We start from the raw sequence: 19,191 nt of genomic DNA, 5'->3' as shown, positions 1-19,191 counted from the left end.
CTGGGTGTGGTGGTACATGCATGTGGTCCCACCTACTCGGAAAGCTGAGGTGGGAGGGTCGCTTGAGCCTGATCAAGGGCAGAGGTTGCAGTTGGGCAACAGAGCCACACCCTGTCCTTTTTTTTTTTTTTTAAGGAAAAAACAAAACAAAACAAAACAAAACATGTTGGCTTTCAGGAGTAAGAGCTGGGAGAAAGGAGAATTGGGTTCTAGGCCTAGTTCTGCTCCTAACTGGAGGGCTTTGAAGCAGACACTTTCCTTCTTTCAATATACAAACATTTATTTATCTACTTTGTGCCAGGTTAGTAAGACAATAGAGAAATCCTGCTAAGACTTCTGAAATCTCTTTCCCATTTTTGAATGGACTCCATTGATTAAGAACCACAACACACAGCTATAGAGGAGAAGGCAGGCTAAAAACATCTAACTTTATTCTTTTCGAATTTAATAAGCAGAGTGCTTAGGATGTACTATCATCTTAAAAGGCTTCAAGTAGAAATTTATATTAAGTCATTTCAAATCTGTGGCGTGAACAAAAACTGTCTAAAGCCTTCATAAAGTAGAGATTTTCCATGTGCTGACATAGTAATAGTGAAACAGAGGTACAATAGATAAAAAAATCTATCAACATAGATTGAACTATGGATGGGTGGGTGAGATTTTTCACCCATTGTTTTCTTATCCCTTTCTTTTTTCCCTCTGAGATAGTCACACTTTAAGTCTTTTCATGAGTTCTGTACTGAAAAAAGAGGGAAGCCGATGGGGTCCCAGTACTTTATGATTATCAGCGCCCAATCTTCGGGGGAACGAAAATAGAATCCTAAGGAGATCAGAAGCAGACTCTACTGGGATCCAAAGTTCAGTGATATAACTTGTAGCTACAGCTACTGCCAAAATCATCTTTCCTTTTCAGTTTATTTTTTCAACAAATATTTATTGAGTGCCTACTATGTGCAGGCACTGGTCTAGGTATTGGAAAACAGGAATAAACAAGGTAAGTGCTCTTCTAGCACTTAAAATCTAGAGGGGAAATCAACAATAAGTAAAAGTAACTTCACATGGTGATATATGCAATGAGAAAATAAACAAGGGTAATAGACTAGTGATGGGAAGCATGGCGGGGTACTAGAGGTCACGTTGCCTTATTACAGATAGGTAGCAGGGGCTACTAGAGAGACAGGAGGCAGATCTTTTTTTTTTCTTTCTTTTTTTGAGACAGAGTCTCGCTCTCAGGCAGGAGTGCAGGACTACAGGCGTGAGATACCGTGCCCGGCCTGGGAGGCAGATCTTTCAGGCCCAGAGGTCTGGGTTCTAGTCCCAAACCCACCACTCTCTAGCACAAAGATTGTGTCAACTGACTTGAACTCTTTGGGCCTCAGTTTAATCATCCTTGAAACCGGAAAATCACCATTCCAACCTGCCTCAGAATTGCTGGGAAAAGAAAACAAAATCACAGAGGTAAAAAAGTTTGCCAGCATTAAAAGCACTATACAGGAACACAATCAGCTAAGAAACCACTGGATTTGAGCTTATCTAGTAAGCCTGTTGAGGGCAGTGGGGTGTATTAACTGACTATTGTATCCCCAATGTCTCAAACATATTTTGAATGGATGGCCAGCCAATTTGTGTAATGTGATTATTTTGGTGCTATTGTCATCCCTTGGTCCGGTGACAGACGCATGGCCTAAGGAAGATGTGGACTACCTGCAACAAATCTGATTCCAGTCACAGGGGTCAGCATCTCTGAAAATTATCTTGCTAACGACCAGTTAGCTAAATTAAAATAACAGACCCTTGCATGAATGTGATTACAGACTGTGGTAATACCTTCTATGTGTACCTAGCTATTATTTCACCAACTAGCCATAATCTGTGTCGTGTAAAACAATGATTTAGCTGCTGACAATAAACAGCTACTTTCTTAAGTCAAATACATACACAAAACTCAGAAATAGCCACAAAATTACTGAAACCACAAGTTAAAGATAAATGAAGATAGATTGTGTGAAGGAAATCACATTCCTGAACCCCATTTTCATCCACAAAATACTCATGGAGAGAAGTGCGAGTGCGGTCTGTGAACATGAAGACTTTTGAACAGATTAAGACACAGTGTTTTGGGAGTGATTATTGATAGAATAAGAAAGTTCCAGCAAGAACCATCATGTCCTCTCTGGCTGGTGGCTGAGCTGTGTGTCTCCTCCGCTGCCACCATTTAAAAAAAAAAAAAGAAAAGAAAAGAATAAAAAAGAAGCATCGTGTATAAAGTAGAACTGGAGCATCGTGTATAAAGTAAAACTAGATGGAACAAAACCTGCTTCTCTATACAAATGGTTTTACTCTCATCCCATCACATCCTCTGCGTTTCAGAATTTCCATTTGCACACAGTAGCAGCAGCTGCAAGTCCAGGAGTTATCCTTTCCCCAGACATCACTTATCCAGACCTAAGTAAAGGCCTTAAACAGAGAAAGGAAGGAATATAGATACAGTCTCTGCTCAATCGTCTTTGATACTGAATATGACATGGGCATTCTGAGTTATTTTGGAACCAGGGGGATTTTGATGTAGCTGTTTCAACTTGTTCATTTTAATGTGGGAATATTTTGACCCAATCAAAAATTAGTTTTTATTTATTTATTTATTTATTTTGAGACAGAGTCTCGATCTGTTGCCCAAGCTGTGGCGCGGTGCATGATCTCAGCTCACTGCAACCTCCACCTCCCACGCTCAAGTGATTCTCCTACCTCAGCCTCCTGAGTAGCTGGGACTACAGGTGCACACTACCACGCCTGGCTAATTTTATATATTTTTAGTAGAGACAGGGTTTCACCATGCTGGCCAGGCTGGTCTCAAACTCCTGACCTCAAGTGATCTGCGGGCCTCAGTGTGCTGGGATTACAGGCATGAGCCACCACACCCAGCCCCTAAAAAATGAGTCTTTAAACTTCAGCATTTTCCCCCTCCAAATCATGTAAATAATGTATCACTTGACTGTTATCCCAGTTGAGGACAGAACAATGGTAGTGCTTATTGTGCACCTGGTAATTAAAAAGAAAACTGTGACATTTTGACAAGGACATTTTGATGCAGTCTCTTCACAATCATACCTACAAGACTGGCCAAGTGTTGGCAGCTATTTTGGAGCCATTTGTGAAAATCCTTTTTGATAAAACTAACAAACAACTTAGGGTGAGCCATGCACACACTTTGTCCTTTTAAGTACCAACTAATGAACCTATTCATTTTCTTTCCCTTCTGGAAGTTCTTGGAGCCAAGCAGCTATAAGAAAGACAGTTCAACTCACAGTCCTCAAAGGGCTGCAAAGGCTTAGACACTAGCAAGGAAACTTACTCAGTTCAGGTTTTTTTTTTTGGAAGCTCATCTTGAGACCACATACTTTTTTTTTTTTTTTAATGTCATAGAAGTAGCTACTGAGAGTACATTTCTTCCAGAAAGCCTTCAAAACAGTAGTGTAAGAACATTCCCAAAGCTCACATTCATGGCTTTTTAAAAATTTTGCTTTCTCTTTTAATATGTGGTTCTTCAATTAAATGAGGATGCATATGTGGTATGCTGCTTAACTGCTTGATTTCATTGTGTGGAAGACAATTGTTAGAGTGTATCTGTGCTTATCTAACATTAGGGCTGGGATGTGGGAAAGTGTCTGGTAACCTGTCTCTGCAGATGCGTTTACTCTGGATGGTGTCAAAGGCTAGTGTTCACAAGTTGCATACAGGTTACTTCGAAATGTATCATAAATAAAAAATTATATTCTGTAGCTGAAAGAACCTCACCTACAGAAATGTTCTGATGTATTACCCTTGTCTCCCTAAGTAAGACAAAATAATTAAAATCTCTTCTCTTACCCTCTTTGTTTCAGGAGGACAAAGCCATGAAGGAAAAGCCTCATTGAAGAAGAGGAACCTAAGAGAAGCAGGTTCTGCTCTAAAGAACTCCCATAGGCCGGGCGCGGTGGCTCACGCCTGTAATCCCAGCGCTTTGGGAGGCTGAGGCGGGTGGATCACGAGGTCAGGAGATTGAGACCATCCTGGCGAACACAGTGAAACCCCGTTTCTACTAAAAATACAAAAAAAATTAGCCGGGTGTGGTAGCGGGCGCCTGTAGTCCCAGCCTCTAGGGAGGCTGAGGCAGGAGAATGGCGTGAACCCGGAAGGCGGCAGAGCTTGCAGTGAGTGGAGATCGCGCCACTGCACTCCAACCTGGGCAACAGAGCGAGACTCCATCTCAAAAAACAAACAAACAAAAAAACTCCCACAAAGGCATTCCCATAAAGGTGTGAACCTGAGTGATAATCTAGATATGGTACAGTTGACATCAGGTATATGGCAGCAGCCAGAAATTCAACTTCGTCCTTCAGCTCTCTCACAACAGGAAAGATAGTGACCTTCCAGGCTTATCTGAGGTCCAAGAGTAACATCACAAACACAGTCACTACACCCAGCCAAAGAAAAGCATACCTGAATCCAAGTGAGTATTTACATTGGCCTCAGGGATGAGGAAATAAAGGAGTAAGTGATTAGGACCATTGTTTTCCTTTCTCTTTGGTACAAAATTAATGAGCTTCCTTTCTTTCATTAAAAATAAATGTTTACAATTAAGGAACACTTAATTTAGCAGAAGTATGCAGGTGGGCTAGGGAGAACTGAAATAGAATACCTAAGAATGATTAAAGTTAACCAACAGAAGACATTGGAAGGTCTATCTATATCAAATGTTTTAGAAAACAAACAAACAAACAAACAAAAAGCAAAACCTCCTGGAAGGCAGAAAATTTTTTTTGTTTGTTTGTTTATTTGAGACGGAGTCTCATTCTGTCACCCATGCTGGCGTGCAGTGGCACAATCTTGGCTCACTGCAAGCTCCGCCTCCCGGGTTCACGCCATTCTCCTGCCTCAGCCTCCCGAGTAGCTGGGACTACAAGTGCCCGCCACCATGCCTGGCTAATTTTTTTTATTTTTAGTAGAGACAAAGTTTCACCATGTTGGTCAGGCTGGTCTCAAACTCCTGACCTTGTGATCCACCTGCCTCGGCCTCCCAAAGTGCTGGGATTACAGGCGTGAGCCACCACGCCCGGCCAGAAAAAGTGTTTTTAGCACTATTTGCTTGTGCAATTAGTAGTTGTTTGAAGATGACAACCAAACCTCCAGGGAGAAGATGCTAACCTCATCTGCCCAGTACTTACAGCCACTATTATCTCCAGGGACCACTGGAATGTTTGTGAACCACTTAAATTACAAGAGTAAAGTCCACAAAAAGCCCACATCCTGATATACATTGTTTACTGTCATCTTCCCCCAAAAGAGATAAGTGATTGATGCTGCTGGTAGGTAATGAAATAGGCTGCTTGTGTCTCAGTGGAGATTACTTCTTGAAGGAATGGGATAAAATCATGCTTTCTGCTTAAGCCAAAACACAAAAACAGGATGAAAAATTTTCCTGGATCCTGTAAAGCAAAAATAAAATTCTAAGCGCCCCTACAACCATCTGAATGGACCCTTCCTCTAGGCCAAGGGCATTCCAGAGTTCCTCTGAAAAACTAGTTTCAGGCCATGATGGGAAGGGAGAGCCAGACATGCCTCATTATACCTCACCTCCCTTTTGAAATTACTGATAGAACAGACTCTTTTTTTTTTTTTTTGAGATGGAGTCTCGCTCTGTCGCCCAGGCTGGAGTGCAGTGGCTCGATCTCGGCTCACTGCAAGCTCCGCCTCCCGGGTTTACGCCATTCTCCTGCCTCAGCCTCCCGAGTAGCTGGGACTACAGGCGCCTGCCACCTCGCCCGGCTAGTTTTTTGTATTTTTTTAGTAGAGACGGGGTTTCACCAGGTTAGCCAGGATGGTCTCGACCTCCTGACTTCGTGATCTGCCCGTCTCGGCCTCCGGAAGTGCTGGGATTACAGGCTTGAGCCACCGTGCCCGGCCTAGAACAGACTCTTAATAAGAAGCATTTACAATCTATTTTCTCTGAAGCCTGCTACCTGAAGTCTTCATCTGCATGATAAAACCTTGGTCTCCAACAAACCCTGTATCAACCTAGACATGCCTTTCTATTTACATAAACTCTTTCAACCAATTGCCAATCAGAAAATCTTTGAATATGACTAAGGCTTGGAAGCTTTCCCTACTCCTGCTTCCAGTTGTCCCACCTTTCTGGACTGAACCATGTTTACATCTTACCTGTATTGACTGATGTCTCATGTCTCTCTAAAATGTATACAAACAAGCTGCACACCGACCACCATATGCACATGTTCTCAGGATCTCCTGCGGACTGTGTCACAAGCCACTCATCACTCACATTTGGCTTAGAATAAATATCTTCAAATATTTTACAGAATTTGACTCTTTGCATCGACAGTCCTGAACTCTGCTTTTGTAGTGTGAGAACCCACATACTAAATAGGATACTTCTTGATCTTCAATATGCTTAGAGAACAGACATCTGAACCAACAAATAGCAAAGGCCACAGCACAAAATTTATTGAGATTATTTACTAAATAATTCATATACATCCAACATCACTGAATGGAAATAACTTAATTTTTAAAAATAAGCAAGGCTTAAATTGGGGTCTTTCAAAAAACTCAAAAAATTCTTGGTGACTGTATCTTTAACAAATGGAATGACAAAACTAGTTAAGTCTGATTACCTCAATCAACTCCAAAACTCAATGTTGCCAACATGTTTTTCTACTTAAAAGCAAACAAAAAGCAAAGCCTCATAATTTAGTAATTACCGTGTTTCTTGGTTTCTGTTCTCAAATGCCACAGAAAGATATCTGAGGAAAGGAAGCAAAGCACCTAGTCTCAACAGTCCTTCAAAACTTTAAGGTTGCTTTCACAATCTCACTATAAATACTTAGATTCCTATCTGACAGATTTCTTGACTTATGTGAGTAGGAATGCTCTCAAAACCTTAGTCTTTACTCTTGCTTCACACTAGAGTTGTTTGATTAAACCACCTCTGTATTTGCTGGACTGCAACACTAGGTAAGAACTCATTCCTATCTCTTACAAGAAACCAAGATAATCTCAATACGAATTTTGGTGGCCAGTATGTTACAGTACTTAGCAATACTTTGTTTTCTAATGGCAAGTATGTTGAAAAATTTATCATTAATAAGTGAATTTCATAACACATAGAAATGATTCTATTAAAATATAAAAACATCCATTAACTTGTCCTATTTCCAGTGACTTTAAATATCAAATCTAAGTATACAAAGACAAAATTATTTGCCCTATTTGACCCTGTGTACCAAATGACCTAAGTGCTGAAAATAAGAAACATTTTAAGATTTTAAATCTCATATTAAGAATCTTGGATACCACTTAGCATTGGTGACAGAGGAAAAAAAAAGTAAGGCGAAAACAAATTTCTCAGAGATTTTTAAAGGAAGAATTGATGTAAAAGAATATTCCTTTGGGCTCTATAGCCTTTTAAAAATCATTTATCTTTTGGTGCTTCAACATGATGCCAAACAAGAATCTACTGAATAAAAATAGCAAGGAAGGGAATCAAACATTTATAAGATATATTTATTAATTTTCTGACCAAAGTGCAATGATTTTTATATCTTTTTAAACAAATAACTATGAAAAAAGTATTCAAGAAAATAAAACACAAATGGGAAATTTAACTAGATTGCTTCTTCTAATTAATTCTAACCTTTTATTAAGTCTAGAAAACAAAGAAAAAAAACTTTTGAAGTGTTACTAAAATGCTAACTGAATCATTTTAGCATAAATCTAGCCACATGCATTTCAAGGTTCCACTGCTAGGAATTTTGTTAAGATCAGCTGAATCATGAATAATACTATATAACAGAGTATAAGGAACACAAGCATTAGATGTGATCCTTGCCCCATACCCTTAGATTATGTCAGAATAAAGCTGACAATTCTGTCAGGCTCTGAACCCCTAGTGCCCCCAGCCCAAATCTTGGAAGCAAAGAATATGCCCTGTCATACAACTTTGTACAAGTTGTAGTAAAACAAAGCTTAAGTTTTTTCACCTTTCTATAGTAAATGGTCAGTTATTTGATAAATACTAAAACGCTGCTAAGAATCCATTTTGAGTTTGTTTACCAAACACATTGTGCAAGAACTGACTACATAAAAAGTTCCTTTGAAATTTGGTCCACAAATTCACTTAAGGTTGGAAATTTAAAACTTGCAAGAAAAAGAGGAAGCGGGTATCCCTAAATCCTAACATGTTGTGATTACTAAAGGGATATATATGCGTACTAAAAAGTTTTGCTCACAGAAGGCACAAACTATAAAAGGGATATTCTTTTTGAATTAAAAAAAAACTAGCTGATACCCTTCTTTGTTTAGTGAGCACCATAACTAAGATGAAGTTAAACCTGAATTCACTGTCTACTCCTGTGACCAAAAAAAGAACATAAAAAATTAACTTTGTTTTACCATGTACTTTCCAGCCACTAATTGAGATGTAGTTATGAAAGATTAAAATTGCCTTAAAAAGGGGTCATGATAGCAGCTATCAAAGCAATATTCAAGCATGATTTCAAGGATGCTTTCAGGTTTAGAATTAGCCTTCCTTGTCAAAAATCTGCACAACTTCATCAAAAACCTGTAAAGGAAAAAGATGATAATAATTTTAAAAGCAGGCACTGTTAAAATACCATACAGTTAAGTTCTTATTAAAAATAATCAAATTTGGCTGGGCGTGGTGGCTCACATCTGTAATCCCAGCACTTTGGGAGGTCGAGGCGGGCAGATCACTTGAGGTCAGGAGTTCAAGACCAGCCTAGCCAACATGGCGAAACCCCTCTCTACTAAAAATACAAAAATCAGCCGGGTGTGGTGGCAGGCGCCCAGCTACCCAGGGGGCTGAGGCAGGAGAACTACTTGAACCCAGGAGATGGAGGTTGCAGTGAGCCGAGATCACACCACTGCACTCCAGCCTGGGCAACAGAGCGAGACACTGTCTCAAAAAATATATATAAATAAAATAAAATAAAAAATAAAGACTCCATCTCCAAACAAGTTCACATAAAAAAAATCAAATTTACATTAATTTTCAAAATGATTCATTTTTTAAAATCACATACTTAGTTTCATCTATTTTACTTTAGACAGTAATATTATATAAATAATACATAAAATTATGACTATATTACATTCAATTAGTGCTTTTAGGACAAAATATTCTTTTTTTTTTTTTTTTTGAGACGGAGTCTCGCTCTGTCGCCCAGGCTGGAGTGCAGTGGCGATCTCGGCTCACTGCAAGCTCCACCTCCCAGGTTCACGCCATTCTCCCGCCTCAGCCTCCGAGTAGCTGGGACCACAGGCGCCCGCCACCACGCCCGGCTAGTTTTTTTTTGTATTTTTAGTAGAGACGGGGTTTCACCATGTTAGCCAGGATGGTCTCGATCTCCTGACCTCGTGATCCACCCGCCTCGGCCTCCCAAAGTGCTGGGATTACAGGCTTGAGCCACCGCGCCCGGCCAGGACAAAATATTCTTGATAGGCTACCAATAATTTGATAAAATATAAACTGAAGTGGCTTCTTAGTTCTGATTCTAAAACACAGTTTTCTCATGTATTACATCACCTCTATACAAAGTGTGAATGGATTAAAAAAAGATTCCCTGAATCTTCTTCCCCTGGGCCATTCTTTTTTATCTTATGACTATAAGAGGATGAAGATCCAGGGAATCGGGGAAAGGGAGGTTAGGTTCATTAAGAGACACTAGAAATTTTGTTGGGCTTGCAAACCACAATTCAGAGATCACTATTTATGAAAAAAGAGAGAAGTGGTAAGTCATGGAAACCTTCCACCTGTGGTGCTATTTGTTCTGTGGCAGAAGAAAGAAGCCTGGAGCTCTTGAGCTAGATGACTTGCCATTCATGTGATCCAACTCACATTTCTTAAAATACCAGTTTTCTAGTGCTTGGGAGCAAGTTCAGAATTCATAAACCACCCATTTCTCATGAAGAACAAGTTTGAAGTTGTAAACCTCATTTTAGGTTTTACTCAGATAGGAAAAAAACCCTAATTTTTCATTTAGTCCCCAGTGTCTTCTTTTCATTTTTTTTTTTTTTTTTAAGAGACAGAGTCCCAGTATGTTGCCCAGGCTGGTCTCGAACTCCTGTGCTGGGATTACAGGCATGAGCCACCATGCCCGGCTTCCAGTGTCTTGAAAAACTAACTAATCTGTGATAGTATTTCTTTTTCTCCTGCCTACCCCAAAACAAATAATCACGTTTTTATTTGACATATTTTTTTAAAGACAGGCTAGGAACACTTACTTCATCAACAGATTTAGAAGCATCTATTTTCTTGACTTTCCCCATTTCTTCATATAAGTCAATAATTGGCTTTGTTGACTGAAGGTATGTCTGAATTCTGCAAAAGTAAACATTGCAAGGTTCTAGGTATCTATCCTTTCTTCTATATGTTATAGAAGAGCTCACAGAACACTGGATCTGCCCCGACCGATTGACTTAACATCTTAAACAAGCCATTTTACATGTTTAAATGTGACTCTTTTTTTCTATACCAAATAGGGCAGGTCTGGGATTGAAGTGGTTGTATGTAAAAACTGCAAAGTACCTCTTTTCCAAGCTCTCTCTGTTGTCATCACTCCTACCACTACTCTTTCCCCTCTCAAGACATCGTTCAATACAGATCTAAAAAGAGATATAAAGTTATCAAAAACATAAAGATATGAATTTGCCATTCTTTTAACCTGAAAAGAAAACAAGAGTTTAAAGAGATGACCAAAAAAACCCCTGCAATAAACCCAGTGTGTCTAATTCATTAATCAACATGCAAAGTCCTTTTAAAATTAAACATGTGGTTCAATTTATATAAACTAGGTTAAATAAGTACAGAGCATAATAAGAATTCATTCATGACTCAGTTTTTCCTGTGTATTTTTTTTCAAACTGCAATAAAAAGATCTGTATGTGTATGGTCCCATCTCAGATCTATTATTAACTTATTAGGTATGAATTACATGCCTCAAATTTTGTTTCATTTTTGCCTGCTTTTTGATAATTCCATAAATTTCCAAATATTTGAGTCAACATATTTGCATTTGAATAAAGCATCCCTTGTTAATTGTGAATAAACATTCCTTAGTTATAAAGCTGTGGTAACATTCTAAAGTTAACTTTGAAGGGTAAATGAAAACATATTTTTGGGGGTTGGAAGACGAGAGTTGCGTTTTAAAACAATGCAAAAGGCCAGGCATGGTAGCTCATGCCTACAATCCCTGGGAGGCTCTGCACTCTGGGAGGCTAAGGCAGGTGGATCACCTGAGGTCAGGAGTTCGAGACAAGCCCGGCCAACATTGCAAAACGCTGTCTCTACTAAAAATACAAAAATTAACTAGGCGTGGTGTGCACGCCTGTAATTCCAGCTACTTGGGAGGCTGAGGCAGAACTGCTTGAACCTGGGAGGTTGCAGTGAGCTGAGATCATGCCACTGCACTCCAGCCTGGGCAAGAAAGTAAGACTCCATCTCAAATAAAATAAAATAGAAAAGAAAAGAAATAAAATAAAATAAAATAAAATAAAATAAAATAACGCAAAGGCCGCAGCAAGTCGCTCCACCAGAGGCACATTTACAGTTCAACCTAAGAACAATCACCTTCCTTCAAGGTACTAACTACTTCAGGCTTCTTAATTAAATGATTCTGAGAAATGTATTTAGTTATTCAAAAGTATGTCTGACTTCGTTATTAGAACTACCAGAAAGAAAAGTACATTTTTTTGCTTTTTTCAAGATCATTTCACTCTTAAGACAAATCAGGCTATCCTGTACATTTCTTTTTTTTTTTTCTTTTTTTGAGACAGTCTTGCTCTGTTGCCCAGGCTGGAGTGCAGTGGTGCAATCTTGGCTCACTGCAACCTCTGCCTCCCAAGTTCAAGCAATTCTCCTGCCTCAGCCTCCCAAGTAGCTGGGATTATAGGCGTGTGCCACCACGCCAGGCTAATTTTTGTATTTTTAGTAGAGACGGGGTTCCACCATGTTGGCCAGGCTGGTCTTGAACTCCTGACCTAAGGTGATCGCCTGCCTTGGTTTCCCAAAGTGCTAGGATTACAGGCGTGAGCCACCACACCCGGCCCTGTATGTTTCTTTAAAACAGAAAGTTTTCCCAACTTCTCAGAAACGTGTTTCTCTTCCAGTAAACAACACCCTAAGGCAAGATACTCTTTGATAATAATGTCTACCTAAGAAAGTAGGTCAGCTTCTTACCTAATATTATTATGTATGTCAGTTCTTATTTTTTAAAAATCAAAACTGATTCTTGTTATTTTGAAAATAAAGGAAAATTTAGCTCCCCAAGGCTGCCAATGCCAAATAGTTTTTAATACTCCAACAGCAAGACAGTGCTGTTCTGTCCATCCAATCCACCAATTCAAAAAACACTGCTGCCAATATAAAATGTAACTAAAAAATTCCTTTGTTTTTTTCCAATAGTTGACTAACAGTTGCTTAAAGCCTATGTGGGCAGATGAAGATTTTCATTACCTCATTATTACAGTCAAAAAACAGAACGAAAGATACATCTGCCTTCCCATCCATGGTCTTGTTCCAACCTTGAAGGTTGTCTTGATTTCTTGGAAACCCATCAATCAAGAATTTATTCTTCTGAGCATTGGCAGCCATTGTCTGATCCATTTCCTAAAGGAAAAAGAAGATTTAGGTTCAATACTACATTAACAAAATGAAATTTCTCAAGCATGGTAGTGTATACATGGGTGTTTGTTTTATTATTATTATTTAAACCCTAAGTAAAGGGTGGAGGGTACATAGCAAAAAAAGACTAGAAGGAAATCTATCAATGTATTAACATGGTTGCCTCAAGCTGGTGTGGTTATGGGTATGTGCTCCTCTCACAACCATCTCATTTTTACACACAATTTTTTTCTATGGTTTCCAAATTTTCTACAGTTAAGTGTATGTTACTTTCACATACATATTCACAAAGTTATAAATAAGCAATAAAAGCAGCAATAAGAGGAAAATAACCATTAACCATTATCTTTGCTTCAGCAACTAGAGACCCTGTCTTGTGTTCCCTTTGCTCTTCCCAAGTCGTTTTGCTGTAGTGGAAAGTATATTACTTCTACAGGTGCTCAGCTCTGCTATTCATGTAATTCAAGTCCAACAACACAAAGCTTTGGACAAATATAAAAGACCATTAGCATTAATTATTAATGTAGGATAAAATACTTTTTAATGGAAGCTAATTAAACCCAAATGTCACTGGCTGCCCCAAAACAAAGGGAACAAAAGAACACATTCAGAAAGATAGCAAGAACAACCCATTTCACCATCCTCTTCCAAAGCGTGAATTTAGGTAGAATGTGGGAATATGTAAATATGAGACAGAAATCTCTAATCTCCAAATCCTTGCCACTTCAATCACCACAGGATAAGCGCAAGTACACGACTGTAATAAACCTTAGAGGAGCCTCTATTCCAAAACGAACTGACATTCAGTACTCTCCATGTTCAAACTTCTCTGGTTCCTCAAGAACAATGGCTGTCAGGACCCATGATCCCTTTATCTGAGAATTGGTTTTAACCTATCATCTAGCTTCTTTGATATTTGCAAAACTTCAGCAGAATGCTTTTGGGCCTCTGCTATAGCCTTTCTACCACAATTATGGTAGTGGAAGATATCTGAAGAACGCACATCAATATCATACTCATTCAGCATACACTCATTCGAGGTCTACCATCAGGGAACATGAAGAGCAAGGTCATGACTCTTGTCCCTGGGGGAGTCACAGTTGAGTGCATGACAAATATGTATACACACATGTGCTAAGTTCTATAATCAAGTATGTAAAGGATGCTATAGTAAAACAAAGAAGTCAGCACAAACTGCAAGGAAACTGCCAAAGAAAGCTTTTCCAAAGAAGTGGCAGTGGAACTGAATCCTGAATAATGAAATGGCACGTGTAGGCAGATAGGGATCAGCGTCCTCCAGATAGTGGAAACTGGAAATATAAATGAGAAAGCAAAACCGCTTAAATGAATCTATTAGCCGGCACAACTGACTCTTAGGATATGTGTGGAGAGTGGTGGGAGATATGACTGGAAAGTAAGCAAGGAGTAAGACTCATGAAGAACTTTGTATGGGACACCAAGGAGTTTGAGTGTTATTCTGGAAGCAATAGAGGAACATTTAAGAATTTTAGGCAGTAAAATAACAGGCTCATATTGCCTTTTAGAAAAAAAATCACTCTGACTGCACTGAAGAGGATTAATCCGAAGGGGACAAAAATGGATTAAAAGCAAAAAGACTAACTAGGAGTCTCTACTGATAGTCCAGGTAAGAAAAAAAGAGGATGTGGCCGGGTGCAGTGGCTCACACCTGTAATCCCAGTACTTTGAGAGGCCAAGGTGGGTGGATCATGAGGTCAGGAGTCCAAGACCAGCCTGGCCAAGACGGTGAAACCCCATCTCTACTAAAAATACAAAAATTAGCTGGGCATGGTGGCTGGTACCTGTAATCCCAGCTACTCAAGAGGCTGAGGCAGAGAATTACTTGAACCCAGAAGGTGCAGGTTGCAGTGAGCCGAGATTGTGCCACTGCACTCCAGCCTGGGTGACAGAGCGAGACTCTGCCTCAAAAAAAAAACAAAAGAAAAAAAGAGGATGTGAACTAAGGTGATAGTAATGATAGAGAAGGGACTAACAGAAGAGGATTAAAAGAAAGATAATTGGAAAGATACGCTCACTGAATGGATTTGGGAAAGTAAGGAAAAGGCAGGAGATATAGATTGATTCCCAGATTTCTGCCTTGAATAGCTAGGTAGATGGTAGAACCATTAAGCAAGACAGGAAGCAAAGGAAGATCACATTTTAGACAATACACTCAGCCTATGACATGCTGATTTTGAGACACTTGTGAGACATTCAGATAGAGGCCTAGTAGTTAGGTAATTAAAAATATATGTCTAGAATTCAAAACAAACATTTTGTTTTAGAGCTATAGACTTTAGCAACATTAGCATAGTGAAAGCTTTTGGTATGGCTAAAACCATCCAGAAAGAAACACATAAAATGAGAGCCGAAGAAGACCAAGTATAAAACACTGAGAAGCATCATGGTTTTGGAAACTTGCAAAAGAATAACTATTAAAGAGGATTGAGAAATAGCAGTCACTCAGTAGGGAGAAGAAAAAGAGATGCTGTCATAAAGAACAAAAGAGGAATGATTTTCAAACAGACTGATCAGAGTTAAATACTACAAGAAAAATAATGACTAAAAGTATTATTTGATAGAGATCATCATTGGTAACACGCAAGAGCAGCTGCAATGGAGATGGACACAGAATCTGACTGCAAAGGGTTAAAAAGTAGAGAGTGAAAAAGTAAAAACCATATAGTCTGCTCTTTCACAATGCTTTCTCTGCTTTATAGAGCAGAGAAAGGACATTAGAGAAAGGGAATGGGGAGAGAGGATTTGTTTATTTTGCAACGGAAGCAGGTTACTTCAACCTCTGAGACAAGATGTAAGAAAGTGTTTATGAGCCACTTTTCATCCCCAATGTCTTTAGTTCCAACCAGATGCTTATATAGCTCTTTTCCATCAGGCTTCAGCTATTTCTTGTTGTTCCCAATATTGCACTTCTTTTTCTTCCTCACTGTTCTTATATGTGAAAATACCTGTTAATGATTATAGTTTTAGGAATCTAGAATGAAAAGTTACCTAGTAAATACAAGGTGTCTGTTTTTCAGATGTGACATACATTCATTCATTCATTCGAGACGGAATCTCGCCCTGTTGCCCAGGCTGGAGTACAGTGGCTTGATCCCGGCTCACTGCAACCTCCACTCCTGGGTTCAAGTGATTCTCCTGCCTCAGCCTCCTGAGTAGCTGGGATTACAGATGCCTGCCACCACTCCTGGCTAAATTTTTTTTTTTTTTTTGTATTTTTAGTAGAGATGGGGTATCACCATGTTGGCCAGGTTGGTCTTGAACTCCTGACCTCGTGATTCACCCACCTTGGCTTCCTAAAGTGCTGGGATTACAGGTGTGAGCCACCATGCCCGGACTTTTTTTTTTTTTTTTTTTAAGAGATGGAGTTTCCCTCTGTCACCCAGCTTGGCGTGCAGTAGCATGATCTCAGCTCACCAAAACCTCTGCCTCCCAGGTTCACGCCATTCTTCTGCCTCAGCCCCCCGAGTAACTGGGATTACAGGTGTATGCCACCACACTTGGCTCATTTTTTATATTTTTTGGTAGAGACGGGGTTTCACCATGTTGGCCAGACTGGTCTCGAACTCCTGACCTCAAGTGATCCCCCTGCCTCGGCCTCCCAAAGTGCTAGGATTACAGGCATCAGCCACTGCACCAAGCCTCAGATGTGACATATTTTAGTTTTGAAAGCTATTAAGTCTTAGCATTTCACATTGAAGCTGGTGATGCACCAGAAAAGTAGACACCATGGCTGAGCGAACATCAATGATGAGAAGGACGTGGGTTAAAAAAGAGGAAGGGCCATGCGCAGTGGCTCACGCTGTAATCCCAGCACTTTGGGAGGCCGAGGAGGGTGGATCATGAGGTCAGGAGAGCGAGACCATCCTGGCTAACACAGTGAAACCTTGTCTCTACTAAAAAATTTAAAAAAAAAATTCACCGGGCATGTTGGTGGGCGCCTGTAGTCCCAGCTACTCGGAAGGCTGAGGCAGGAGAATGGCGTGAACCCAGGAGACGGAGCTTGCAGTGACTCGAGTTTGCGCCACTGCACTCCAGCCTGGGCGACAGAGCGAAACTCCATCTCCAAAATACAAAAAACAAAACACAAAAACACGAGAAAGAAGAAAGAGGTTTAGGGGCCAGGCACGGTGGCTCACGCCTGTAATCCCAGCACTTTGGGAGGCTGAGGCGGGCAGATCACCAGGTCAAGAGATCGAGATCATCCTGGCCAACATGGTGAAACCCCATCTCTACTAAAAATACAAAAATTAGCTGGGCGTGGTAGTGCACACCTGTAATCCCAGCTACTCTGAAGGCTGAGACAGGAGAATCTCCTGAACCCGGGAGGCGAAGGTTGCAGTGAGCCAAGATTGCGCCACTGTACTCCAGCCTGGCAACAGAGTGAGACTCTAACTCAAAACAAAACAAAACAAAAAAGAACAAAAGAAAGCAAAAAAGAAAAGGGAGCAGGGGAGGGAGGATAAAAGAAGAAACAGAAATGGAAGAGAGTAACTGTCTGAATGTTGGGAAGAAAGGACCAAGTGCACATAAATGGATGTTAAGTTGAGCTACAGGTGATCCTAAATCAAAGTAGAGAATCCTTGCCACGGTCCGATTTCTTCCCAGGTGAAAGCAAAGTTTCTAGTTCTGCCATTCTCAAGCATAACCACCTTCCACAAGCAAGAAATTCAATACTCGGAGCCACATGTGGTGGCTCTCTCCTGTAATCCCAGCACTTTGGGAGGCCGAGGTGAGAGGATCACTTGAGCCCAGGAGTTCCAGCCTAGCCTAGGCAACATAGTGAGACCCTGTCTCCACAAAAAATAGAAAAAAATTAGTTGGGTGTGGTGGCATGTACCTGTAGTCCCAGCTATTCAGGTGGCTGAGGTGGGAAGATGGCTTAAGCCTGGAGGGTTGAGGCTGCAGTGAGCTATGATCAGGACACTACACACCAGCCTGGGTGACAAAGACACTGTCTCAAAACAAAACAAAACTTTTGATATTTTTCATTACACACATGAAAGGTGGATTTATTTTTATTATTAATGTTGTTTGTTTATTTATTTTTGAGAGGAGGTCTCACTATGTTTCCCAGGCTGGACTTGAACTTCTGGGGTCAAGCAATCCTTCTGCCTCAGTCTCACAAGCAGCTGGGACTACAGGCATATGCCACCACTCCTGGCTTTTAAAAAAAAATTTTTGTAGAGATGGGGTTTCACTAGGTTGTCCAGGCTGGTCTTGAATTCCCAGCCTCAAGTGATCCTCTTGCCTTGGCTTCCCAAAGTGCTGGGATTACAAGTATGAGCAACTGCCTGGCCAAAACGTAAATTTAATTTCTTGTTTCCTCGCTGGTTTGAACTGGTTGGCATTCATTCACACTCCTTACCCTCTTTAATAAACTGATGGTTATCTCAACTGGTACAATCTTTCCTTCTTTAATGTACTTTTCAATAAGTTCACCATACTGTGAATCTGGGTTCTTCCTTTCATCACGAAGCAGCTCTCCTGCAGAAAGGTGTGTGTAGCCATATTTCTGGAAGAAGCACACATAAGAAAAATATCAGAATTCATTCAACCCAGTGGTGGGATTATACTTTTTTCCTTTGTATCAATTTCTATATTCTAATTTTTCTACAATAAAGAAGTTTTGCTTGTATGTTAAATAATAAAGAAAAATTTAAGATATTTCACATAATCCAGTTTCTTAATGGGTATCTTTATTCTTCATAGCTATAATGTTCATGTAAATATATCCTGGCTGGGCACAGTGGCTCATGCCTGTAATCCCAACATTTTGGGAGGACGAGGTGGGTGGATCATGAGGTCAGGAGTTCGAGACCAGCCTGAACAACATGGTGAAACCCTGTCTCTGTTAAAAATACAAAAAATTAGCCAGGTGTGGTTGCGGGTGCCTGTAATCCCAGCTACTCGGGAGGCTGAGGCAGAAGAATGGCTTGAATCTGGGAGGCGGAGCTTGCAGTGAGCCGAGATCGCACCACTGCACCCCAGCCTGGGTGACAGAGCAAGACCCCGTCTCAAAAAAAAAAAAAAAAAAAACAGAAGAAGAAATGATCAAAAGTGTATTTTATTAAAGGTTTTTTTAAAAAACTCCCATCATTTACAGAAAATAGAAATAAGTACAAAATTGTTTAACTCCTTAAACTCAATTTAAAATTATTCCCACACCATTTATAAATGCCTACTTTAATCACTGAGTATACACAAACTTCTGAAAGTTGGGTGCAGAAAGAACTTTATAAAAAATGAGGTGTGACCTACCTTCCCACTTACTATAGACCCTTTTTGAAAAGCATTTTTCAACTACTATCCACAAAATTTTATGGCAATTTTATTTCCCAGTTTATTTTGACTCCTACTTGGAACTCTTTGCTTGCTGAATGCTCTACTCTGGTCTAGTGATTATAGCATATGGTAATATTGAATAAATGGAAAGACAAACAGTACTAAACAATGGC

At 40.0% G+C, this 19,191-nt stretch overlaps 1 protein-coding gene and 1 long non-coding RNA gene across 2 annotated transcripts in view; one reads left to right on the top strand and one right to left on the bottom strand.

Annotated features, from left to right (window-relative positions):
• The window catches only part of LOC103884902, a 44,388-nt gene extending 40,335 nt beyond the window's left edge, over positions 1-4,053 (top strand). Inside the window, exon 7 of the long non-coding RNA XR_002523424.2 lies at positions 3,882-4,053. This is a non-coding gene — a long non-coding RNA (uncharacterized LOC103884902). The remainder of the gene's footprint in view (positions 1-3,881) is intronic.
• A 2,423-nt stretch (positions 4,054-6,476) lies between these two features.
• Positions 6,477-19,191, bottom strand: part of CMPK1 (cytidine/uridine monophosphate kinase 1) — a 43,074-nt gene continuing 30,359 nt past the window's right edge. The window contains exons 2-6 of the mRNA XM_003891842.3: positions 18,102-18,248; positions 12,530-12,682; positions 10,604-10,680; positions 10,300-10,396; positions 6,477-8,617 (exon numbers count right to left, since the gene is read on the bottom strand). Of these exons, the coding sequence (XP_003891891.1) occupies positions 8,576-8,617; positions 10,300-10,396; positions 10,604-10,680; positions 12,530-12,682; positions 18,102-18,248 (516 nt within the window). The 3' untranslated portion in view covers positions 6,477-8,575. The remainder of the gene's footprint in view (positions 8,618-10,299; positions 10,397-10,603; positions 10,681-12,529; positions 12,683-18,101; positions 18,249-19,191) is intronic.

Source organism: Papio anubis, chromosome 1 (assembly GCF_008728515.1).
Source record: "Papio anubis isolate 15944 chromosome 1, Panubis1.0, whole genome shotgun sequence".
Classification (NCBI taxonomy): Eukaryota; Metazoa; Chordata; class Mammalia; order Primates; family Cercopithecidae; genus Papio; species Papio anubis.
This window is presented reverse-complemented; position numbering and strand designations above follow the sequence as displayed.